Source organism: Oncorhynchus gorbuscha, linkage group LG05 (assembly GCF_021184085.1).
Source record: "Oncorhynchus gorbuscha isolate QuinsamMale2020 ecotype Even-year linkage group LG05, OgorEven_v1.0, whole genome shotgun sequence".
In the NCBI taxonomy this organism is placed as follows: Eukaryota; Metazoa; Chordata; class Actinopteri; order Salmoniformes; family Salmonidae; genus Oncorhynchus; species Oncorhynchus gorbuscha.
Genome location: NC_060177.1, coordinates 35,369,879 through 35,397,363, shown reverse-complemented (window position 1 = coordinate 35,397,363; position 27,485 = coordinate 35,369,879). Strand labels below are relative to the sequence as shown.

Genomic DNA, 27,485 nt, shown 5'->3' with positions numbered 1-27,485 from the left:
CCACGCAGCCATCAAACCACTCAGGAAGGAGACGTGTTCTGTCTCCTAGAGATGAACGTACTTTGGTGCGAAAAGTGCAAATCAATCCCAGAACAGCAGCAAAGGACCTTGTGAAGATGCTGGAGGAAACGGGTTCAAAAGTATCTTTATCCACAGTAAAATGAGGCCAATATCGAAACGCAACCTGAAAGGCCGGTCAGCAAGGAAGAAGCCACTGCTCCAAAACCACCATAAAAAAGCCAGTCCAACGGTTTGCAACTGCACATGGGGACAAAGATCGTACTTTTTGAAGAAATGTCAGATGAAACAAAAATAGAACTGTTTGGCCATAATGACCATTGTTATGTTTGGAGGAAAAAGGGATAGGCTTTTGAAGAACATCCCAACCGTGAAGCGTGGGGGTGCTTTGCTGCAGGAGGGACTGGTGCACTTCACAAAATAGATAGCATATTGAGGAAGGACAATTATGTGGATGTATTGAAGCAACTTCTCAAGACATCGGTCGGGAAGTTAATGCTTGGTCGCAAATGGGTCTTCCAAATGGACAATGACCCCAAATGTACCTCCAAAGTTGTTGCAAAATGGCTTAAGGACAACAAAGTCGAGGTATTTGAGTGGCCATCACAAAGCCCTGACCTCAATCCTATTGAAAATCTGTGGGCAGAACTGAAAAGTGTGTGCGAGCAAGGAGAACTACAAACCTGACTCAGTTACACCAGCTCTGTCAGTAGGAATGGGCCAAAATTCACCCAACTTATTGTGGAAGGGTACCTGAAACATTTGACCCAAGTTAAACAATTTAAAGGCAATGCTACCGAATACTAATTGAGTGTCTGTAAACTTCTGACCCACTGGGAATGTGATGAAAGTAATAAAACCTGAAATCAATCATTCTCTCTTTACTATTATTCTGACATTTCACATTCTTAAAATAAAGTGGTGATTCTAACTGACCTATGACAGGGGATTTTTACTAGGATTAAATGTCAGGAATTGTGAGAAACTGATTTTAAATGTATTTGGCTAAGGTGTATGTAAACTTCAACTGTGAAAATACCCTGGCTTAGCAGAGCAAATTCAGTTTTTTCAGAGATGTTTTATCTTTGACAATGTTGCCAGGAAGATGTGTGTTATGTATTATAACTGACTTGCCTATAAAGATTTTTAAAAATAATAAAAAAGTGGCCTCTGTTGTAGCCTGACCAATGTTCCTTTGTTCATCTGTTGAGTTGTGTTGGCCTACTGGTGTAAACCAATAGCCTCATTTCACCCATTCATGTCATGATAACTAATGTAAAGTAGGGTGCAGTAAGTTGGTCTTACTTATGACTAGTATTCAGTCTATGACAACTGCATTACAGTTCTCAATTCAGTTCATTTAGTTATCTATTCCAATGAATATAGCACATTCCAAGGATGCATTGTTAAACCCAGCTGTTAAATTTTGCCCTGACATTCATTTTCTGAAACAAACTGGTGTAGACAGTTGTGGGGTAATCAGTTAGTCTACCTGAAGGTAAGAGTTTCAGTTCAAATAGTTGGCCAATTTGAAATGCACTTCAACCTCCAACTTGGTATCTCTCATGTCATGTGTCAATTATTGTATTTTTTAAAATCTAACCTTTATTTAACTAGGCAAGTCAGTTAAGAACAAATTCTTATTTACAATGATGGCCTCCACCAGCCAAACCCGGACGACGCTGGGCCAATTGTGTGCCGCCTTATGGGACTCCCCATCACAGCCGGTTGTGATAAAGCCTGGATTCGAACCAGGCTGTATTTGGAATTAAGGAATTAATCAGTCATTAAATTATTAATGCTTCGTCATACAGTATTATGAAATGTAAATTGTTGTACCCTGAATATAACACCACACCTTAAAGAATACTGCATTTACTTAATAGGTTGGTGTCATCACAAACTACGTTCCCCAGCAGTTGGCAGTTTATTTATCTGAAAGGGAGGGGCCATGGTTGATATTTCCGAGTTCCTAAGCACTTGCTCGCCATTTTGCTTTCGTTGTTCGAGGAATCAGGGTAAGTCAAGACCTATTTCCTTAAAAATGTTCACTGTATGAACTAACGTAACTATTTGAGTTAATGTGGTGTGGGGTTGGCTATCTAGCATAGCTTTAGCTACACAGCTAATGTAGCTAACGTAACCTTAGTCCTGCCAGTTGACCAAGTCTGGACTCTTTGGGACATCACTAATTACCGTGTTGGTCAGGTTACTGTAAACCAAAGCCACGGCAGATGCATATAGAGAGATATAGCTGGAAAATGGCAAAATAACGTTGGCTAAGGTGGAACGCTAACCCATAGCAAACGAATGGAACGTTCGCAGACCCTGTTTTGACTGGAGTGATGCATAGAATTTCAATGAACCTAAATGGCACCAAAATATGTATCCCTTTTTATTTTACCACAATCTGTTCTTAGGACGAAACTAAATAATACCAACTTGTGTAGAAAGTAAATATCCGCACCTCAGTGGTGTGCTTATGTCTGCATAACGAGAAGTAGTTAGCAAATGGCAACATTCTGGTCTAGCGTTTGACAGCGTAATACACTGCCCAGCCTTAAATAATTAGAGGGGATTCTCATGATTAAACTGTCCAATTTGTTTTCTAAATATACACATTGCGAGAGACAGACATACCTAGATTTCCCTATAGGAAATTCCATTAGTAATTTGTTTTACATTTTAACTACAAACAACGTGGGTAGGTCTCATTGCCAACAATAGCAAAGCAAGCATTGTGAAGTAGAACAGTAGACTGGGAATAGAACGTTCTGAAGGCTTTAACTAATAGGAGATGGCAGCGTGAAAAAGGCCTTAAAATAAGGTGTTTTTTTCGTGATTACTTAAACTATGGCAGGCAGCTTGGACATATGGTAATATTATAAAACTGGGCTCCACGGCGGATGAAATGAACTCATTTTTATCAGGAAAAAAAGCACTGTTTAAAAATGTGTCATGTCTTTCATTGAGGAATGCGTTTGGACGTAATCCGGAAAGTGGTGTCGTTGGATTTGACCTAGTCATGTGATTTTCCAGTGATCTCACGATTTGGTGTGTTCGTAAATTAAATATGAAGTGCCAGAACTGTGCGTTCGTAAATTCAGAGCGTTGTCACATTGTCAATTCGTAGATTTAGAGTTTTGCCCTAGGAGCATTCAGAACGCACACTGGACGCTCTGGCCGAGGAGTAGGGTTGATCCGACCGTTCTGACCTCAACGGCAGTCAAGCACCCGAGCTAATTGGCTAACGTTGGCTAGCTACTTCCAGACACAAATGAGAGAAGACTTCACTCTGACCATTTTACTCGCCCTTGTAGAGCTGGTTGTGCTGTTTTCATGTTATCCAGAACGTTGGTGACTGCAACTTTGCTGCCGGCAACAATTTAATTATGCTTTTTTGGCCAACGTTTACCTACACCGGTCTTATTCAACGGGTGTTGAGTTTTTGTAAATTCATCAGTTATTCTGCGCTCTGGCATATTCAGACGAGAGTGCTCTGAAATCGGAGTAGATGGCCAGAGTGACTTTACGAACTCACCCATTGTCACACTACTTAGCCGGTGCCAATATATGTATTGTGATTCGATGTTTCAAACATATCTCCCCATATGTCTGCTGCCTAGGGACAAGAGCCATGAGGACTAGTTTGGATCAGTCAGGGAAATACAAGTGCTGAAAACAAAGGCTCCCTATTTAAAAAAGATGGAGAACAAACTATGAAAGATTAACAGCAGTGTTGGTGTAGGTACAGCCAACTAGCGCAAACTGTATATTGCGATATTGTCGATATGATATAGCGTCAAACATATCCCGATATGAAACTGTATAGGTTTTTACCCCCATCACTAGTTAAAGCCTGTCCTTCGTTGAAACAATAAGTCACCCTGTTTTGGTAAAACGCTGAGGGATGGGCCTGGAGAAATGTAACTCTCTAATTCATAAACTGCTATCAAAATGATAGCCTCAAAACATGGTTAAAACAAGTTTATATTTTGGGCTTTGATGGGATACAACAGTTGAAATAACCTTGAGGCATTGAAGTTATTCTTCAAAAATGTATGGGTATATATCATTAATTTACAAGCCCAAAAATGGATTTAGCAACTAGGGATTATAGTTTTAAATGATTATTGTCTCTTTTTATCCAGACGTGACAGTCAGCAGAAATCCAAATCATGAATAATTATCCTGGGATATGCTTAGTGTTCTGTTTTGCAATATTTGGATTGGGTAAGTAATCATTTTTCTGCCATTAAAGTTGCTTCTTTGATACTGTTGCGTCTCGCCTTGCGCTTGAAAATTGAAGGTCATATAGCCACATGGTTCACATTTACAATGCTCTGTCTAACCGTTAATCACTGCATACAATACATTTTTGGAAACCGCACTCTACGTTCATAGCACCCAAAAATGATTTTACAAATACAAAAATATATATTTACTGTGTGCCGTTTTAACAGATTCTCACAGAAGTATTTTGCATTGCACTTCCTGAGCTAATGAAAACTCAGGAGGAAACAAAAGCTTCCGAAACAAAAACATGAGTGGACATTTGTATATGTAAAGTTATTTTTGGATGATATTCAAGTTTTCTAAAACTGTATCGCAATCAAGGATGGAGCATTTCACATTTGACCAAGTCACAGTAGCTAATCAAAATGGTAGTGGAATGATTTGAGTCATGTGAAGGGCTAAGTGTCTCACCTGGTTTTCTCAGGCTCTGCCATCCGCTGTGTCAAATGCAAGGATGACACCGGGAGCTGCACAACTACACAGGACTGCCGTGTTGATGAGGATGCCTGCCTGACACTAGCTGAGAGAGGTGCCGTAAAATGTGTAATCTGAATCAAATTATGAAAATCCTCCCATTTCTCTGCATTACCCTGTAACTTGTATGTTATTTGGCACAGGGGGACAGACAACTCGGCAGTGCATCAAGGTCTCTGACTGCGACTTCAATCGATTGGCCCAGATGTTTCCATCTGTACCAAAATTTACCTTCGATTGTTGCACCAGTGACCTATGCAATGGAGCCACATCCATTGGCACTGGCAAGCCCTTGCTGGGCCTTCTTGCCTCATTGGCAGTGATGTGGTGGTGTATGCAGTAACCTCTCCTCACACTTACATCTTAGAAGCTCTAATGCTGCCATTCGACTCAGAAGCCACTGATGGAACGGCAAGCAGGAAGATATGATCTAAAAGCTCATGCTGAAATTCTGCCTTATTTGCCTGACTTACTGCTGCACATATTGAATTTGACACTTTGCACTTAATTGGATTTTAAAGCATTCTATGATAACCTATTTGTTGATTACCAATGCTTTGTGCTTCAGCCCAAGGGCTGAAAATAGGAAACGTGCTCACAGGTCATGAGTTTGGAAAAGGTATATCATTCAACCAATCCTATTTTGAGGCTTGTAAAATAGACTAACAATTTCCATCTAAGGGGGTTTGCTCAGAATTATGACCAAGTATTGCTCCAATAGGTTGTCTATAGTTGTTGACCCAAAGTTACTATGATGTGCTTAAATGTAAGGGATAATTTGAGAAATGTTTGTGGGTCTGTGATTGAGTGGATAAAGTATTGATTGTATAATTAAAAATGCAAATACTGTGGAATTCATGATGTGGAATTTGGAACTAAATGTTGATCATTTTGGGAGAGACATTTGTCCACATACAATGCCTTCACTGCAATTTTTTTCAAACAAGCCTGAAACACTTTCTAAAGACTGACATCTGCTGGAAGCCTTAGGGACTGCAATCTGGGAGGTATCCCTTATATATTCCCATAGACAGCCATTATAATCAGTGCTATATCAGTTCTGTTATGCTCAGACATTTATTTTGTTTTCTATCCAATACTACCAATGATACGCATATCCTAGCTCCTGGGCCTGAGTAACAGGTAGTTTACTTTGGGCACCTCAGTCATCCAAACTTCTAAATACTGCCTCCTACCCTGAAGAAGTTAAACTCTGTAATAAAATATGATGTAAATGGTTATATTCAACCTCCAATGTCTTGACAGATTGGATGCCCCATTAAGTTATGTCCAGGATCACCTCCGCATGATCAGATATGATTATGCTTCATATCCTAGCGGATAAAACAGACTGCAAAGATGTCCTGGGCATAAAAAAGTAATCTATTCTAGTCTGACATCCATGAGGTGCAGAGAAAAAAGTTAACTGTTGGAGGGATGAAAGGTTCCCCAAACATCAGAATACCCCAGATCAAAAATAGCTTTAAGTGACTTAGCTTGAGGAGAGAGTGAAGCTATACTGCTGGGAAACTTTTCAATAAGGGGATTCAACAAACAATTAAAATCACTGCAGTGTCTGAGTTTAATTCTGAGAAGTCTATGAATACCTTAGTGAGGAAATCAGGGGGATGGGCAGGGGGGGAAGTAAATATTCATTATGGAAATGTTCTGCCCTTGTAAAGTAACATTTGGTCATTTTGTTATTAATGGATCTTTCACACAATTCAACACTTTAAGGGGTAAGTTATTTTTCACAAGAATTGCTACACCTCTACTTCTGGATGTAAATGATGAGAAAAACACTTGACCAAACCTCCCTTGTTGTAATTTCAGATGCTCCTTATCATCCAAATGAGTTTCTTGCAAAATCTTTTTTTCAAAAAGACAGTACCTTCTTCCTTTTCATGGGATTTTGGCTCCCTCTAATGTTCCATGTACATAGTCTGTTACCTGCCATTGCACTTAACCCAACCAATATCCAGACTGAATACGAATGTAAAAATGAACAGTTCTTCCGGGTTGGAGCGAGTGGTCGCATCGGCATCTTCAATCTCACCTAGTATAAACAAACGATCTGAACCCGAACTACACGAAACCCGAAAATTAAACATGTAAAGACCTTGAAGGTGGGTTTAAACTTTCCAATGCAGACTAAGTCTGCATAGCCACTCTATAGCCTCATCCTTTATACACTGCTCAAAAAAATAAAGGGAACACTTAAACAACACAATGTAACTCCAAGTCAATCACACTTCTGTGAAATGAAACTGTCCACTTAGGAAGCAACACTGATTGACAAATTTCACATGCTGTTGTGCTAATGGAATAGACAACAGGTGGAAATTATAGGCAATTAGCAAGACACACCCATTAAAGGAGTGGTTCTGCAGGTGGTGACCACAGACCACTTCTCAGTTCCTATGCTTCCTGGCTGATGTTTTGGTCACTTTTGACTGCTGGAGGTGCTGTCACTCGAGTGGTAACATGAGACGGAGTCTCATAGTGCAGGTCATCCAGGATGGAACATCAATGCGAGCTGTGGCAAGAAGGTTTGCTGTGTCTGTCAGCGTAGTGTCCAGAGCATGGAGGCGCTACCAGGAGACAGACCAGTACATCAGGAGATGTGGAGGAGGGCAACAACCCAGCAGCAGGACCGCTACCTCCGCCTTTGTGCAAGGAGGAGCACTGCCAGAGCCCTGCAAAATTACCTCCAGCAGGCCACAAATGTGAATGTGTCTGCTCAAACGGTCAGAAACAGGGTGGTTTCTGGGGTGGTATGAGGGCCCGACGTCCACAGGTGGGGGTTGTGATTTGAACTTTCAAAACCTCCTTTAACCACCATAACCACTACTCTACAAGACAGAATCAAAATGTTAAGGGATACTTGAAAATGCCCACACCAAAGACAACATTTCAGAGGTTGGAGAATGGTGTGGGGGCTTGTACCTTTTGGATCCACCAACCGTTCCTCAATCTTCTTCTGATGACTACAAGCATAGATTATGAATCTTCAAAACCTACACTATAGGATGGATGTGTTTAGGAATGGGGGACGAAACTCGAAAGGTACGCGTTTCCAATTACCAGCAAATAGACGCTAGAAATGTTATTCCATCATCTTATTATTGTACCTTTTTCCCTTCATTTACCTACTACTGTTTCTAAGCTATCATAACATGTGGGTTTTTTCATGGGGACCAGGTATCGGAACCCCTTTGAATGGTCTACAAAGCATGCGCCCAGGTAAAAGTTGGCTTTTGCAGCCAAGGGTTGTATTCCTGCCAGATTGGTTTCAATACCATTTTAATTCCGCTCAATTCAGAAAGTAAACCTAATTCCAATTCCTATTTTTTTAAATCCTTATTGACAGCATTGAAGATGTTGTCAATTGGAATTTCATTGTACTTCCTGAATTGATGAGTGAAATGGAATTCACCCCAACCCTGCCTCTTAACCCTTGTGTTGTCTTAAGGGTAAAACAAATGATCCACTATGTTTAACAGCAGAGAAAACCCCCTAAATCATGTTTTCTCAACTTTATATTTGATTACTTTTCCTAGAGTGACCCCAACATTAGAAAAAGTGAAACGTTGCCTTTGTTAATATTTCCATGAAAACTGTACACCACCAGAGTACAAAGATTGTCTTATGGTCATTTTTCACACAGCATTTATACAATCATTTACACAACACAAAAACCACAAAGACTCTCTCTCACACACACAAACACACAATGAGAACTTTAGATTGTGTGCTACTGATTTAACTCAGACAAAACTAGAACTTTCTTGTGCATGTGCAACATCTCCCCTCCACGACCCCAGACGAGTCACAGACAAAATGTAAAAAAATTCAGACAAAATAAACTAAGTCTATTGGTCTGAAATAAAACCATTCATTGTTTACTAGTGGAGAATGCAGTCAGAGGCTATAAAGGTGCCGCAGATTACAGTCCCTCCAGTTCTCTCTTTGCTCTCTTTCACGTTTCAGTCCCCAACAGGTCGTAGATATGCTTTTTTCAACTGTCCTGGAGGATCAAGAGAACAATGATTTGGAAGAGTAATCTGAAGGAGAATAATACAACCCAGAGTACAATGCATCATCTTCAGATGAAGAAGAAATCGCCCAATGTGAAAGAGATACATTTTTTTCAAAGAACAGCTAAATAACATGGTCCTTGTCACCATATGACAACCAGGGCAGGATGGCAGCATGTAAGTAATTGGTGAACCAAGCGAGGCAATCATTTGAGAAACCAAGGCTGTTGAGTCTGCCAATAAGAATGTTATGATTGACAGAGTCGAAAGCCTTATGTAATGGGTCCTATGTATAGCTGGTGTAGAGAGTCAGGCGCAGGACAGCAGATATGAGTAATCAACTCAAAATGTCAAATATACAAAGTAACAAATACACGCACACCATGACAGACCGAAAATACAATAAACAATCACTCACAAAAATCCATGGGGGAACAGAGGGTTAAATAATGGAACAGTAATTGTGGGATTGAAATCAGGTGTGTAAAACAAAGACAAAACAAATGGAAAATGAAAAGTGGATCGGCGGTGGGTAGAAGGCCGGTGACGTCGACCCCCGAACGCCGCCGAACAAGGAGAGGGACCGACTTCAGCTGAAGTCGTGACACCTTAGCCAGGTCGATGAATACGGCTGCACAGTAATGTCTCTTATCGATGGCGGTTATGATATCGTTTTGGACCTTGAGCATGGCTGAGGTGTATCCATGACCAACTCTGAAACCAGATTGCATAGCGGAGAAGGTACGGTGAGATTCGAAGTGGTCGGTAATCTGTTTGTTAACTTGGCTTTCAAAGACCTTAGAAAGGCAGGGTAGAATAGATATAGGTCTGTAGCAGTTTGAGTCTAGAGTGTCTCCCCCTTTGAAGAGGGGGATGACCGCGGCAGCTTTCCAATCTATGGGAATCTCAGACATTTACATTACATTTACATTTAAGTCATTTAGCAGACGCTCTTACCCAGACGATACGAAAGAGAGGTCTTAACATGGTAGTAATAGGGGTTGCAGCAATTTCGGCAGATTTTAGAAAGAGAGGTTCCAGATTGTCTAGCCTGGCTGATTAGTAAGGGGTCCAGATTTTGCAGCTCTTTCAGAGTTGCTGTGGGGAGCGCAGGGCTGTTGATTGGAGTAGGGGTAGCCAGGTGGAAAGCATGGCCACCCGTAGAAAAATGCTTATTGAAATTCTCAATTATTGTGGATTTATCGGTAGTGACAGTGTTTCCTAGCCTCAGTGCAGTGGGCAGCTGGGAGGAGGTGCTCTTATTATCCATGGACTTTCATATCACTATGTTGCCCAAAAAGTTCAAGACTGTTATTGTTTTTACACTATACAAGTGCTATCTCTTGAAAAAAAAACATGTTTATACCTATGCAGTACCTTTTAGCAATGATAAGAAACCTCTACTTTAGTGAAGAAAACAATTATGACAGGTGTGTTGTAATAAAAAAAAAGTGGTGTCCACTGACTAAATGCAGTCTTTCTGGAAAACCCAGATATTCATAAAGTTTGATGCATGACTGGTTGTTTCTTCATGCATAATAGATTTGGCCTTTACAATTCAATTAAGCTGCTTTATTTTCAGGGTTCAGTGAAGGTGAGTCATTTTTGAGTAAACAGGGGATTAAACAGAATGTTAAGACTACACAAAAGGGTCAAGTCAAGTATTTACAAGGTGTCTAGTCATTCCTGGTCGTTAATGTCTAATTGACCACACATTGTTGCAAGTTGAAATGTCGTCAATGCTACACAGGTGTCTGTCGTCTAGGTAATATATGCCATTTAGCTGACGCTTTTATCCAAAGCGACTTACAGTCATGTGTGCATACATTCTACGTATGGGTGGTCCCGGGGATCGAACCCACTATCCTGGCGTTACAAACGCCATGCTCTACCAACTGAGCTACAGAAGGACCACGTGCTCGTTATAAGTGCTTGAAATCATAGATTGACGCCTTTGCCGTGTTCAAGAGCGTCAAGACTGTGATCGCACAAGGGTGAATTGTGACTGAATTATTGAGCTGCAAATCATATTAAGCGGTTATTTATAAATCGAGGTTAATCTAAATCAGTCTCGACTCGCCTTAAAAGTCGTCTGCAACGTGGAACGTGCCTCCAACAATTCATTGACACCGCTGTGACTGGTAAGGGTTATTTGTTCTAGCATCACATTTTACACAAGACATGCCAAAATTCATATAAAGATAATTTTAACACACACATGCCAATGTCATGTCCCATTGTGCATCAACCAGACTCCTTCAAAGCCAGCGCATTCACATCAACCATCTAAATGACGTGAAAGGACGTGACCCTCAAGTCTTACATTTTAGATTGATCTTCACATTTCAAAAATAGTTTAATGAAAACATTTCGCAATTTTATTTGAGTGTCGTGTGCCTTAAATTACATATCTTGAATTTGAAAATCCTGTGGTAGGTTGAGGGCCTTGGGGCACAATAGGAATTGAAATAGTATTGCTCTAATTCTGTGACTATTCCTGTGTTTGAATGGATATTAGATCACCCACTGTTGACAAACTGACAAACTGTTTGAGAAAGGGTTGTTGCAGTCAGTCAGTCATCCAGGCTATATGAAATGATGGGGTGACGAACACCATATGGGTGCATGCATGCATGCATGCATTACCCTAATAGTTTTTTGCCTTTACAGTTATGGAAATACACAGAAATGTTGAAAGTGGGTCTGCTACCTTGGTGGTCTGCAGTACTACTAAAGACCATTCTCCTATGATCTAGTAGACCCTATCAGAAAAGGTAACTTTTTGTTTTTATACAAAAAACAAGCCATTTCTCCATTTTGGTGAAAGTGGGCCATTAACTAACCACAACTTTCCTGTCCGAAGACCTTCATGAACTACTAAAACTGACAGTTTGGGGTAGAGAAATTCCATCTAACGGGTGAAAAATGAACTGGGTCTTTTCTGTGCATGTGTATGTATGTCTTTAAGCATAACTGTATACAAATATGCTAATAATGCATCCAGTCTCTGGTTATTGGTGATACTACCCATTCTGCCCAATTGTAACCTTTGACCCCTTGCACATGGCCTTAAATTTCCACATTCTGGATGACATCATGCCAAACTTTGTTGGTATTTCACTATTTGATCTAGCATGTGACTGTTCCCCCCCCCCCCCAGCACTTGTCCCATGTTGGCTGGTCTATTATGCAGTTAAATTGAAAGGTTCAACAAGATGTAGCCATGACATGTGAATTGAGATGAGGGGAAATGCCAATCAATGACAACTGAAATGACATATTTTCTGCACATCTCTATATTTGTTCATGTCGACATACTTTGAATGTGGGTGAAGCATTTCATTTATAGTCTTCTTAATTTGTAGTTTTGAGTGGCCTGTAAATATTTTTCAATAATTTGGTCGGATGTCTGTCTATGAAATAATTAATGATCATGATTTCAATTTAGTTTAATAACATCAAACACTCACTTCTCCAGATGGGCGCACATAATATTATTCACTATTTTCCATAAATGTAAAAGCTTTAGATTGGCATATGCTAGGCTAAAATGAGTTTGCACCATATTTCCTCTACATGCTGAGAATTGAATGGGTGCACTTTGGGAGAACTGAGAAGTTTGGCACTAATTACTGCACAACTCCTTCCTCCCTCAATGAAGCGGTCACTGCTTAGACAGGATTGGGCAAGTCAAACCAAGGGCTCCACTACATGGGTTTAACCCTTCTAGTTATTTATAATCAGTGATTACATTTAGGGAGGAAGAAAGGAGGGGTATATGTAAAGATTGAGCGAGCCACTATTGTCAGCTCGACAACTCAATCGTGTTATTTGCATATAATAGACTTTTGACCTCTGACCTGTATACTGTCTGTACCATTCCACAGATATCTCGTACAGTAGAGACACTTGAGCCTCTGCGTCATCCACGTCAGCAATAACTCATCACTCCTACTCCAGGTAAATTCATTAGCATGAAGTTTGATACCCATATGACCCCACTCAACCCCAGGGGCCAAGTGTCAACATTCAATCTAACCTGGGGCCTTACGTATCAAGTGTCTCAGAGTAGAAGTGTTCTTCTCGGATCAGTTTTGCAGTTTACAACAAGAATAAGATTATAGACTCATACACATCCTAGATCAACAATTACTCTGAGATGATTTGTGGATGAAGTCCCACGTCCTCCTCTGTCCATATTTAGATCTTACATTTACATACATTTAAGTCATTTAGCAGACGCTCTTATCCAGAGCGACTTACAAATTGGTGCATTCACCTTATGACATCCAGTGGAACAACCACTTTACAATAGTGCATCTAAATATTTTAAGGGGGGGAGGGGGGGTGAGAAGGATTACTTTATCCTATCCTAGGTATTCCTTAAAGAGGTGGGGTTTCAGGTGTCTCCGGAAGGTGGTGATTGACTCCGCTGTCCTGGCGTCGTGAGGGAGTCTGTTCCACCATTGGGGAGCCAGAGAAGCGAACAGTTCTGACTGAGCTGAGCGGGAACTGCACCTCCTCAGTGGTAGGGAGGCGAGCAGGCCAGAGGTGGATGAACGCAGTGCCCTTATTTGGGTGTAGGGCCTGATCAGAGCCTGGAGGTACTGAGCTGCCGTTCCCCTCACAGCTCCGTAGGCAAGCACCATGGTCTTGTAGCGGATGCGAGCTTCAACTGGAAGCCAGTGGAGAGAGCGGAGGAGCGGGGTGACGTGAGAGAACTTGGGAAGGTTGAACACTAGACGGGCTGCGGCGTTCTGGATGAGTTGTAGGGGTTTAATGGCACAGGCAGGGAGCCCAGCCAACAGCGAGTTGCAGTAATCCAGACGGGAGATGACAAGTGCCTGGATTAGGACCTGCGCCGCTTCCTGTGTGAGGCAGGGTCGTACTCTGCGGATGTTGTAGAGCATGAACCTACAGGAACGGGCCACCGCCTTGATGTTAGTTGAGAACGACAGTTTGTTGTCCAGGATCACGCCAAGGTTCTTAGCGCTCTGGGAGGAGGACACAATGGAGTTGTCAACCGTGATGGCGAGATCATGGAACGGGCAGTCCTTCCCCGGGAGGAAGAGCAGCTCAGTCTTGCCGAAGTTCAGCTTGAGGTGGTGATCCGTCATCCACACTGATATGTCTGCCAGACATGCAGAGATGCGATTCGCCACCTGGTCATCAGAAGGGGGAAAGGAGAAGATTAATTGTGTGTCGTCTGCATAGCAATGATAGGAGAGACCATGTGAGGTTATGACAGAGCCAAGTGACTTGGTGTATAGCGAGAATAGGAGAGGGCCTAGAACAGAGCCCTGGGGGACACCAGTGGTGAGAGCGCGTGGTGAGGAGACAGATTCTCGCCACGCCACCTGGTAGGAGCGACCTGTCAGGTAGGACGCAATCCAAGCGTGGGCCGCGCCGGAGATGCCCAACTCGGAGAGGGTGGAGAGGAGGATCTGATGGTTCACAGTATCGAAGGCAGCCGATAGGTCTAGAAGGATAAGAGCAGAGGAGAGAGAGTTAGCTTTAGCGGTGCGGAGCGCCTCCGTGATACAGAGAAGAGCAGTCTCAGTTGAATGACTAGTCTTGAAACCTGACTGATTTGGATCAAGAAGGTCATTCTGAGAGAGATAGCGGGAGAGCTGACCAAGGACGGCACGTTCAAGAGTTTTGGAGAGAAAAGAAAGAAGGGATACTGGTCTGTAGTTGTTGACATCGGAGGGATCGAGTGTAGGTTTTTTCAGAAGGGGTGCAACTCTCGCTCTCTTGAAGACGGAAGGGACGTAGCCAGCGGTCAGGGATAAGTTGATGAGCGAGGTGAGGTAAGGGAGAAGGTCTCCGGAAATGGTCTGGAGAAGAGAGGAGGGGATAGGGTCGAGCGGGCAGGTTGTTGGGCGGCCGGCCGTCACAAGACGCGAGATTTCATCTGGAGAGAGAGGGAGAAAGAGGTCAGAGCACAGGGTAGGGCAGTGTGAGCAGAACCAGCGGTGTTGTTTGACTTAGCAAACGAGGATCGGATGTCGTCGATCTTCTTTTCAAAATGGTTGACGAAGTCATCTGCAGAGAGGGAGGAGGGGGGGAGGGGGAGGAGGATTCAGGAGGGAGGAGAATGTGGCAAAGAGCTTCCTAGGGTTAGAGGCAGATGCTTGGAATTTAGAGTGGTAGAAAGTGGCTTTAGCAGCAGAGACAGAGGAGGAAAATGTAGAGAGGAGGGAGTGAAAGGATGCCAGGTCCGCAGGGAGGCGAGTTTTCCTCCATTTCCGCTCGGCCTTCCGGAGCCCTGTTCTGTGAGCTCGCATTGAGTCGTCAAGCCACGGAGCGGGAGGGGAGGACCGAGCCGGCCTGGAAGATAGGGGACATAGAGAGTCAAAGGATGCAGAAAGGGAGGAGAGGAGGGTTGAGGAGGCAGAATCAGGAGATAGGTTGGAGAAGGTTTGAGCAGAGGGAAGAGATGATAGGATGGAAGAGGAGAGAGTAGCGGGGGAGAGAGAGCGAAGGTTGGGACGGCGCGATACCATCCGAGTAGGGGCAGTGTGGGAAGTGTTGGATGAGAGCGAGAGGGAAAAGGATACAAGGTAGTGGTCGGAGACTTGGAGGGGAGTTGCAATGAGGTTAGGTTATCTTAACATGCCTTTTGGGGGCCCTAACTGAGATTTTGTTGGGGTGCCCCCCCACCTCGCTGGCAAAACATTTTAGCCCCCCCCCCGACAGTGGAGAGAAATAGAATACATTTCATGCAATTAGACTCAGTTTGCCATGGAGCAGTATTACAGGGAATTTCCTGCAATTCTATACTGTTTTGTCAAGACTTATGTATGTTAACCATATCTGAGTGAGAGTGACTTAACAAAATCGTTGTTGGGCCATTATTATAAGAAGTTTAGACAACTGGCTCGACAATCTACATTTTTGTAGCTGACATGTGACTTGCACAACTTGTTCTGAGATTTATTATATACATTTTTAAGATTGTTTTCTATTGTTAGGTATTACTGCATTGTGGGAGCTAGAAACAAATGTTTTGTTAGGTATTACTGTGTATGTGACAAACTTTTTATTTGATAACCAACTGCTGATTCATAACCAAATTTAAATTTCACCTTGTGTATTTTACTACTCTAATACAATAGTGACTGAATTCTTTAAAAAAATTAATCCTAATAATATTGGTAGCTGGCCCCCTAGCTACTGCTTTATGTCGCTTATACCTGCAGCCCACTGGTTATGAATGATAGCGTAATTCCATCCTCCCTGGAAGTAATCATTGCTTAGACATGATTTGGCAAGTCATGTATTTAGAAATGATCATTGATTATGGTGGTATTTTTTTCAAAGAATAGAATTAACTTTAAATCCATTTCCTTTAACTTCAATGTCAAATTCTGCATGCAGATTTGATTCAAAATGATGTAATTTATGTAGAATGAAACAGCTCAATTTCATTCTGAATGTACCAGAGTCTGGCTTAGTAAACTATTTGACGCACTTCGCGATATTTTTCCACAACATTCCATATAGTTAGTTAACTGTCTTAAACTTGTCCTAAGTGTAATCTCAATACTTATACCAATGTAAATTTCCTTGTCAGAATGCCAAAGAGAAAGAGGGCCCCAACTTGATGACATTGCCTCAGTTGTTGAAAGGCTAGGCCTCTCACCAGAGGAAGTTGCAGCAGCGAGCGACCATCAAGAAAATTGATTATTTTCTGTGATTGTCATTGAACTGGAAAGGTCTAACGCCCTCAGATATCGCCGTCAACTATACGACGTGTGGAGTAAGGGAAGGATGGCCAATGCACAACCCCACTCCATCTCCCAGATTTCCCATTCACTATCCCCAGGGCCCCTCAATCACTACCCCAGCAAGTATACACCACGCGGCTGCTACCTTTAACACCAGCACAAGCAGCTGAAACGTTTGATCCCGCTAAGGTATCCCACCTCCCACCACTCCAACCCAAGCCTGGATACATTTTTCTGTTTGCAGGTAGTTCCTCTTCATGTGAGGACTGGAAGGCGGACCAAAAAAGATGGATTCAGAAGGGATCTCACAGCCTTCCTCGCCGTTCACCAAAACTAAGGGTGCGGTACTATGCAGGAAAGGAAGCACCAGGGCGCCAAAAAAGGGAGTATGAGTTGCTTCACCAGCCTGAAACTCCTGTGCTAATTCACTACTTTGGTGAAGAGGCACACCAATGTCCCCAACCCACGGCAACAGCCAACAGCAGCAAGCAAGGGATTTAATCCGATCAGCTACCTTAATTATAGATGAAATGTCCCGACGAAAGACTGAAACACCTGGCAAAGTATACTCTGATATGACCAGTAACCCACCACCACCCCCAAATGCATCATTCATGCCAGATTACCGACCTCGCCAACTTGGCACAAGTGAAGAACACAATTCGTCGAGCAAGGGACATCACTGTTTTGGACCGGGACGAGTTGGTGGCAACACATATGATGGGTGACATTCTCCCTGGATTTGTCACCCATATGGAGACTCAACCCGCAACACTTCTGGTAGTGGCAGCACCATAAATGGTTGAAGAGGCCAAGGCAGTTATTAAAAGCAAACACCAAGGAACACACATTTTTCACTGACACAGCGTTTGACCTCTGCAATTTTTGTTTCACCCCTTGTTTTCAGTGATGTAGCATTTCAAGAGGTACCCGTCCTTCCCCTGGCATTCCTCATTCACACCACCCGGCACATGGAAAACCGAGTTCTTTCGCACCATCCTTTCATTCATTCCCCAACTATCAACTTCAATCTTCTGCACAGACCATGAGGTGGATATTGAGGGAACAATCCAGTCTGTGCTGCAGCAAGCCAGGATAGTCAATTGCTGGAACCACATCTCGAACAATGTGACGCAGAAGATGGGGTCAGAGGGTGCCGACGGTGTGGCCCGATTACCAGCAGGCCATCAAAGAGCTCTTGGCCACGAAATCAAGGAGTGACTACGAATGCACACTGGAGAGTGTGTGCCTCCACTGGAGCCCTGATTTCGAGGCTTATTTCCATCAGTTGCTCTCTGACGCCATGGACATGGGTGCACAATATGTGCTCAACAGCTTGGGCATCCAGTCAGATGAAATTACCAACAACTGCTCAGAGAGCTTCAATGCTGTCCTCAAGGCATTGGTTTGATGGAAGGTCAGAGTAGACAGTGGTTTATCTACTCTACCAACTCCAAACCAAAGCCCTGAGGGAGGTGCTGCGGGGCTACTGTAACCTAGGGAATTTCTACCTGACCCCAGAGTGCCATGAGCAATTTTCCAGGTGAATGCTCACCACCAGTTTCCCCTACCACATGTCAACATGTCAGAGGAAGACATGGTGTATTTTGCTGAAGGCATCCAGTCCTGTGTGGCACAAGGAAGAGGTTGTCATGGAAGAAATCGGAGTGGCAGCCTTAGCCCGGATGATTTTGTCAAAAGGACGTATCCTCCCGGTGACAAGCACCAAATCGTTCCTCTACCAGGGCTTCTCAGACAAGCAGCATGTTGTTACTCTGTTGCCAATGGAGACGTGCTCCTGCTCTGCATTTGACAGTTCCCAGAGGTGTGTCCGCTGACTGGCAGCTGTACTGGCCATTGGCGGAAGTGTACCGCCCTATGCCAATAAAGCTGAGGACAGGGCATCTGGCTGCAAAACGCTCTGGCCATAAGTGTGCCACCAAGGAGCATGTCCAGATGGGAGCCAAACACCAGGAAGAAGAATTGACCGTTCATCAACAGGTTGGTCTTATGTTGCTATTTAGTTACATGTCTTATTTGGGTATGTTAAAATGGTGACTGTTTTAGTAAGCCATGTGGTCCTCATGGGTTTTATGTATATCTGGAATCACAAAATGCAGATCTGTCCCAAACTGAACTGTCCCCGTTTATTCAACAGTCACCTGTCTGTCTGACAAACACCACAGCAGGGATGACGAATTGGAGAATAGAGTAAGTGGAATGTGACTTTTGGTTACATTCTGCATGTTTTCCTACTGCACGTTGATCACATCTGTACTGTCAGGCAGTTTGGACCCGATTTTTGATGCCCAAAATCTGTTTGTATAGGTGAAGCAAGTGTGGGCAATGTCGTCGGATGGAGTGGACAGGGCAACTGCAATAATTTTGTTGGGAGGGATCCTTTGCCATCCTGCACCTCCATGACGTCCTTACGTTGAAGCCCAATGAGTGGCTTTAGTGGGGAGGTATGTTAAGGTCCCCCACATGTTATGGTTGAATTGTATGACATTTCCATGTGTGCAGTTCGTATAAAGTACAATTAGAGTTGTTGACTGAGCTGACTGTATTGCCTGGGCATCATGTCAACTTTGACCAACCATATGTCATTCTGCTGTAGGTAATTGACTTCTAATTCCAACTGAAGAGGATTGACCTTCAAGTGGAGGGGGATGATTTATTGTGGATCACTTTGTGGCAGGGATTATCCTGCATGGGGATAAGGTGGCTGGCGATGCGCAAGATCACCTTGTCAAAGGTAAAGGCATGTCCGCATAGTTGCTTTTGTCATGGTTCTAAATAAGAGGCTAGAGGCATCAATGTAGGGAGAGCTGCCACCTTCCTGAAAAAATATTGCCTGCCACACCGTATAAATGTATCGTCACTCCTATTCCTGTAGAGCAGTCTGGAGCAGCACAGTTGCTGGATTGGAGTTTGCAACGTGGGAAACTACCACTGGATACTCTTGGTAAACTGCACAAGATTGGCCATTTTAGTGAGAGATTGGACAGTACTATTCCTGAATATGTTATGTTTGAGGCCATTTTGATATACTGACTTGACATTACCGCTTGCGTTTAGGATGGCAATTGCAGGACCCACTCTGCCATTGTCCTCGACCCTACTGGTTCCCCTAACGTGGAGAGCCATATGTGTGAGAACCTGGTGAAGCACATCTGGTATGGTCAATGTAGTTTTTTGGGGTATCTGTACTTTACTGTTTATTTTGTTTTTACCAGTTTTACTTTACTACATTCCTAAAGATATTATATTTTTACTCCATACATTTTCCCTGACACCGAAAGTACTTACATTTTGAATGCCTAGAGGACAGAAATGAGTCTCCTCTTCACTGTTGATGTTGAGAAAGGTGTTTTGTGGGTAATATTTAATGAAGCTGCCAGTTGAGGACTTGTGAGGCGTCTTTCTCAAACTAGACACACTAATGTACTTGTCCTCTTGCTCAGTTGTGTACCGGGGCCCCCCACTCTTTCTATTCTGGTTAGAGGCAGTTTGTGCTGTTCTGTGATGGGAGTAGTAGTGTTGTAAGACATCTTCAGTTTTTAGGCAATTTCTCACATGGAATAGCCTTAATTTCTCAGAACAAGATTAGACTGATGAGTTTCAGAAGAAAGTTCTTTGTTTCTGGCCATTTTGAGCCTGTTATCTAACCCACAAATGTCGACGCTCCAGGTACTCAACTAGTCTAAAGAAGGCCTGTTTCTTTAATCAGAACAACAGTTTTCAACTGTGCTAACATAATTCCAAATGGGTTTTCTGATAATGGTACTATGTACGCCTATGTAGATGTTCCATAATAAATCTGCTGTTTCCAGCAACAAAAGTAATTTACAACATTTACAATGTCTACACTGTGTTTCTGATCAATTTGATATTATTTTAATGGACAAAAGCTCTTTCTTTCAAAAACAAGCACTTTTCTAAGTCACCCCAAACTTTTGAACGGTAGTGTAACTTTTTATCAAAGTAACTTTTTATCAAAGTAACTTATCGACAAGGGATACCCACACAAGGTGGATATAGTGAGAACCCACTGAGTGAAGTTAGTATATAACCCAGAAGCGATCTCAGCATAGGTGCAACCTCTGATGTACAATGGTTCCAAACACTAACCCCACACATCCTGTGCCAGACCTTAAGCCCCAATACCAATAACTTGTTTTGTTGAGTACTAAGAACTTAGGACATATGTTAATTTGTTTTCTCTCCCCTGGTTCAAGGTGAAAACTCTTCCCCTAGGAGGAGGTGACTGATGCACACACTGTGGAGACAAGTGATTGGTTCCCCATTACTCACGCCACACATGGTTTACAATAAAGACACATTTCACATATGGAAACAATGTTTCCTTCTTACCTCCTTTGCCATATTCCTAGCTGATATTCTGCATAGCAAAGGGGACATGTGAAAGACAAGCCTAACTTCTCCCCTCTCTGGCCCCCAGGTGACTGAGGCCCATATGAGGGAGGCAGTGCAGCTGCCAACACCAGAGTCGGAAAGGAGACATTCTAATGACGAGTTCAACAGTTCAATCATATAAGCATATTCTGCAGATAAGACATCTTAATTATCTATGTTACTTCTGATTTCTCCACCCCAGTACTTTTCCGCCACTGAGTACATACATCTATTGTATGGTCAGGCAAAAATATTGTTTGACCATTTCTACAATATCTGGCATACAAGTTATGTTGACCTGTCAATGTTGAGACTACTTTTACATTTATGGTCCGGTAGCCTGTGTTCATGTTATGAATGTTGTATGCTATGAAGAGAATTATCATTGATTTCTGTTCAGGCACGCCGTTTTCAATCAGCAGCCATTCATGTGTTATGCAGGTATATGAATGTTGGAAGTATAACAGGCCATGACATTCTCGAGTTCAAACCCCCGAGCTGACAAGGTACAAATCTGTCGTTCTGCCCCTGAACAGGCAGTTAACCCACTGTTCCCAGGCCGTCATTGAAAATAAGAATATGTTCTTAACTGACTTGCCTGGTTAAATAAAGGTAAAAAAAAAGTAGCCTATAACTTAACCTATAACTTAACCTCCCCATGTTTGATGTTTGATTGTAGGGAGGTTGTAATTTTTATTTTTATTGTTAATTTGATTGTTGGTAAACCTAAAGACCCCACTGCTGAAAGACGCAAAGCTCGACTAAACTTCTCAAATTCACAAACATTTTTTTCATCTTTTAGAAGAAATCAATAATTTAAGAAAATTGTAAGGGTGACCATGTATTTGACAACTGTATATAGTATATCATCCTAAGGCATTATGTGATATAGCAGACATGCTTCCTTTTTTCTTTCAGAACTTGACAGGAAACTCAACTGCAGTTTCTGTGCAACAGATGATGATGGGGGGGGGGGGGCGAGAATAATTTTACACATTCACGTAAGCTACGCAAAAGCAAGCCTGAGGGCCGGTCAGTTAGCATTCCAACTCCTTGTCACACAGTTGACATGACAATTCACTAAGCATTTTTACCTTTTCAATATTTGAAGGGGCCCAAACATTTCCGTTGCTCTATGAACAATGGTCAGAGTGTAGGCAATTGCTGTGGTCTTTCTATTACTGTGGTCTAAGGGGTTGATGAGTTTTGTAGTGAATATGTTTAGAACCTTAAAGGGATGGATAAGTAATTTCACTCATTTAAATTGTTTTCTTGCATTTAAAGCAGGTAGTGACTTCAATCTTCAGGTTCTTTTAACAAGCCACTGCCAAATGCTAATTGTAATTTCTTCACCAAACTGTCAATTTCCCCTCTTCGCCACATTCATGGCTAAATCTCTTGAATGGATTGTCTGTCAATGATTTAATCTAGAATCGAATGGCAGTGGCTAGTTAAGCAAACCAAATTGTGGATTGCTGAGCTATCCTTTCAGCTGTGACATCATATAATGGAATCAATGTCCTAGTTGACATGTACTTTCACAGAGTGCTCCAGTTGATCCGACACCTCCTGTGCTGGGATATCCATCACCATTTAAAATCAACACATGGATAATCCTGCCTTACAATGGATATGCTCACCCTGCCACAATTGAATACCTGCACACCAAGGCTACTATTGGGTTGATACTGTGTCAAATTGATATAATTTCCAGAGGTGTAAACTATTTACAACTACAGTAGAAGGTATATTTTAGGGCTGTCCCAGACGGAAAAAATCTTGGTCGAGTTAGTCTTCCTGTCCTTTCCACCAATCGATTGGTCTAAATGTTTAAATATATAGACATACGCCCTATGTTTTTGAAGAAACCCATTACATATGCAATGAGCTTGTCTGATGCTTAAACACACTGTTTGATTCATTTTGCTGTTGCATGAGGCTTGATGCTCATGGAATCAGTAAGCTATTAAACAGCCAATCGAAGCAGGAACTGTCTTACTTCTGTAGATGTATAAAGCCAGGGCGATTTAGAAGTTAGTTAGGTCGCAGTTGCCATACCAGGCAGTACCATGCAACCTGTCAGGATGCTCACGATTTAAAGCTCTTAATGCTGCCATTCGACTCAACAGAAGCCACTGATGGAACGGCAAGCAGGAAGATATGATCTAAAAGCTCATGCTGAAATTCTGCCTTATTTGCCTGACTTACTGCTGCACATTTGCAATGTTGAATTTGACTCTTTGCACTTAATTGGACTGTAAATCCGATTACCCATGCTAAATCTGTTCAGTCCCCTGTGGGGGAATGGGTTTTGTCACATCCTCTTCACAACTGTCTTGGTGTGCTTGCACCATGTTAGTTGTTGGCGACGTGGACACCAAGGAACTTGAAGCTCTCAACCTGCTCCACTACAGCCCCATCGATGAGAATGGGGGAGTGCTCGGTCATCCTTTTCCTGTAGAAAACAATCTCCTTTGTCTTGATCATGTTTCGAGAGAGGTTGTCTTCCCTCCACACAGTCAGGTCTCTGACCTACTTCCTATAGGTTATCTCATTGTTGTCGGTGATCAGGCCTACCACTGTTTGTCATCAGCAAACTTAATAATGGTGTTAGTTGGACCTGGCTGTGCAGTCATGAGTGAACAGAGTACATGAAGGGACTGAGCACGCACCCCTGAGGGGCCTCTGATGAAGATAAGCGTTGCGGATGTGCTACTTATCCTTACCAGCTGGGGCGGCCCATCAAGAAGTCAAGGATCCAGTTCCAGAGGGAGGTGTTTAGTCCCAGTGTCCTTAGCTTAGTGATGAGCTTTAATGGAACAATGGTGTTGAACGCTGAGCTGTAGTCAATGAATAGCATTCTCACACAGGTGATCCTTTTGTCCAGGTGTGAAAGGGCAGTCCTGTAGTTTAGCATTTGCTTCATCTGACCACTTATTTTTAGCCTGCCCACCTTTATAGACAGTCACTGGTGCTTCCTGCTTTAATTTTAGCTTGTAAACAAAAATCAGGATGATGGTATTATCACACCCTGATCTGTTTCATATGTCTTTGTCTCGACACCCTTCCAGGTGTCACCCATTATCCCCTGTGTATTTATACCTGTATTCTTTGTCTGTTGCCAGTTTGTCAGGTCAACCCGCGTTTTTGTCTCAGCTCCTGCTTTTTAAGTTTCTCTCTTCCTCGCCCTCCTGGTTTTGACCCTTGCCAGCCCCTGACCCTGCCCACCTGAACATTCTGCCTACCTGACCACTGCTTGCCTGTTGACCTGGATCTTTGCCTCCCGTTGGATTTCTGACTTCTGCCTGTCATCTGGTACCGTAGCCCCACCTCTAGTTACTGACCTGCCGTGACTGGGCGTTTGACATGCTGCTAGATCAATTCCACGGATTGTCTGGAGGGCAGCCTGCCACTGGGGTAACCCCACTGCTCCTCAGTCACTCGCCGGTTAGTATCGCCATCCCACCAGCCACTCTACCTTCCCGGGAACCACAGGTTACCTCCTCCAGAAAGTTAATGGAGAGCCGAGCACCTATCAGGCGTTTTTAGCCTAGCGTGCCCTCATTTTCGAGCTTCAGCCCACCTCTTCCTCTCGGATTGCTCCAAAGTAGCCTACCTCATCACGTTTATGTCTGGAAGGGCTCTCACCTGGGCTACCGCCATATGACAACAGCAGCAAGCCATATGTGTGAGCCTGGAGGGGTTCGTGGGAGAGGAGGTTTTGATGCCCCATTATTCGGGAGAGAAGCTGCCTGTAAGCTAATTCAGCTCCAGGAGGATGCCCGCAGGGTGGCCGACCAAGCAGTGGATTTCTGCACACTGGCAGCGGAGTGTGCACGGAACCCGGAAGCACTGTTTGACATGTTCCTGCACAGTGTCTCGGAGGAGGTTAAGGACAAGCTTCCTGCTTGGGAGTTAACCACGGATCTTGACTCGCTCTCATCTCTTAGACCATGCACATCGATGGGGGATTGCGGGGAAGTTTGATTTCACTCACGTTCAGGGATTCAACCTCATCTCAGTCATCCTGGAAGTTCCCGACGATCCCGTGGCCGAGAGCACCCGAGAGTTCCCGACCTTCCTTCCTTGAGTCACCGAAGAGGGCAGACGTACTGTTTCGAGTCCATGGAACTAGCTTGGCTGTCACCAGTGGGACGGTAAAATAGGATCCGCACAAGGAGTTGTCTCTTGAGGGACTTTTGGTAATTTTGTGTCCTCCTTTCCAGTAAAAGACCAGGCTCAGACCAGACCAGGAGCGAGTACTCTGGTTGGCCATATGGAGAATTTTTCTGCTCCCCTTCCTCGCATCATGTCACTCTGCTGTGGGGAAACAAGTCCAAATCTCTCCGGGTCTGTTAAAACCTCTTAGGGATAGTGAGACGCTAGCGTCTCAAGTGGCCAATAGCCTCGGGAAATGCATAGCGCCAAATTCAAATAAAACGCGATAAAACTCAACTTTCATTAAATCACACATGCAGGGTACTCAAAGCTACACTCGTTGTGAATCCAGCCAACATGTCAGATTTTAAAAATGCTTTTCGGCGAAAGCATGAAGCTATTATCTGATGGCATGCACCCCCCTGAACCAGCTGAACCAGTTGTAAACAAAAGAACTAGCGTTAGCAGGCGCTACACAACGCTGAAATAAAAGATAAAACATGCATTACCTTTGACGAGCTTCTTTGTTGGCACTCCATTATGTTCCATAAACATGACAATTGGTCCTTTTTTTCCTATTTAATTCCGTCCATGTATTCCCAAAATGTCCATTTATAAAGCAGGTTTGATCCGGAAAAAACAGCTTTCCAAAACAACGTCACTAATAAACATCTCAAAAGTTGCCTATATACTTTGCCAAAATATTTCAAACTACTTCTGTAATACAACTTTAGGTATTTTTAAACGTTAATAATCGATCAAATTGTTGACTGGGGAATCTGTATTCGATAGAGCAAGTAAACAAAACATGCCCCTTTTTCCCTCTTGCGTAACTCTCAACAGTGTAAAGTTGTTCCAGGATGTCCTTTGCACCAATGATTAACTTCAACCCAATTCCAAAGACTGACATCCTGTGGAAGTCGTAGGAACTGTAAAATGGGCGCTGTCAAATTTCCCTTGGCAAAGACAACTGAGGGAACGGTCAGAGGGAAAAAATAATAATAATTCTGAACAGTTTTTCCCCGGTTTTGCCTGCTACATATGTTCTGTTATAGTCACAGACATGATTGAACCAGTTTTAGAAACTTCAGAGTTTTCTATCCACACCTAAATCATATGCATATAATATATTCCTGGCATGAGTAGCAGGAAGTTGAAATTGTGCATGCTATTTATCCAAAAGTGGAAATGCTGCCCCCTATCTCTAAAGTTAAGCGGAGCGACACAAAGGAACCCAAGAGCAGACTCGGATGAATAAACAAATATTTGTTACTTCGATCTGGAGAAGCTGAATGAGTTGCAGAAAAAAATATGGAGACTGAGGTTGGAGTTGGCTGAGTAGAACAGGCTAACAGGTCCCGAGGGGAATCCAAGGTAGTGGTGAGTAAAATCCAACGCAAGGTAGTTGGGTGGTGAGATTTGGAACAGAAGCCAGAGACAGAGCGGTAACTGCAATGAGAGGATAAACTGTGTCAGGCAGGGAAACTGGCACAGCAGAGGATCATGATCTTGAGTAATCATAACTGGCTAGAATCATAAACGGACTGAGCAGAGATTACGATCTGGCAGAGTGGAAGTGGCAGGACTAAGTATTTGTAGAGGTCTTGATTATGGAACGAGTTGCAGCTGGTAGGGATCTGCTGACTCCAGCACACCTGTCTCCAATCACACAGAGGGAGAGTGTACAGGGGGGAGTAACTGCAGGTCAAGAAGACACCGGATGAACACCAGAGGGCGTAGCAGGAGCAGATGTGACAGGGTCCTCATTGACTGGGGTCGACGAGAGCTTTTTGGCCGCCACATTAGCTTCCGAGCTGATCATCCCTGTGGTTTTGGGATTCTCCTGGCCACAACAGCACAATCCACTCATCAACTGGTCTACTAGTGCAATCATGGGCTGGAGTCCGTTCTGCCACGGCCATTGTCTGAATTTGGCACAACCTGCCCAGGTAATGATTCCTGTGTCCTCGGTGGTTCCGGACCTCTCTGCAATTATGGCGGAGTACCAGGACCTCTGGGAGGTTTTCAGCAAGTCCCGGCCCACTTCCCTTCCACCGCACCGCCCCTATGACTGCGGGATTGACCTTCCTAGTACCACTCCGCCCCGGGGACGTCTTTACTCATTGTCGGGACCTGAGATGAAGGCTATGGAGAACTACATTGGACTCTCTAGCTACAGGATTTATCCATTCCCCTTCCTCTCCCACTGGCGCAGGCTTCTTCATTGTGGAGAAGGACAAGACACTGCGCCCGTGCATTGACTACAGGGGACTCAATGACGATGTTAAGAACCAATATCCGCTACCACTCATTTCCTCGGCGTTCGAGCCACTCCTGGTGGAAACTGTATTCTCCA

General features: G+C 43.4%; 1 protein-coding gene and 1 long non-coding RNA gene across 2 annotated transcripts; both read left to right on the top strand.

Moving 5' to 3' along the window:
• Positions 1-1,959: 1,959 nt before the first annotated feature.
• LOC124035878 (CD59 glycoprotein-like) lies at positions 1,960-5,642 on the top strand. Its single transcript, XM_046349692.1, has 4 exons — positions 1,960-2,036; positions 4,170-4,251; positions 4,739-4,843; positions 4,932-5,642. Exons 2-4 carry the CDS (start codon positions 4,197-4,199, stop codon positions 5,129-5,131), a joined length of 360 nt encoding a protein of 119 aa, XP_046205648.1. The 5' UTR covers positions 1,960-2,036; positions 4,170-4,196; the 3' UTR covers positions 5,132-5,642.
• Positions 5,643-18,321: 12,679 nt separating this feature from the next.
• On the top strand, positions 18,322-19,494 carry LOC124035338. The gene is made up of 5 exons (XR_006838724.1): positions 18,322-18,556; positions 18,714-18,766; positions 18,884-19,020; positions 19,173-19,310; positions 19,452-19,494. It is a non-coding gene; the product is annotated as an uncharacterized LOC124035338 (long non-coding RNA).
• Positions 19,495-27,485: the final 7,991 nt, after the last annotated feature.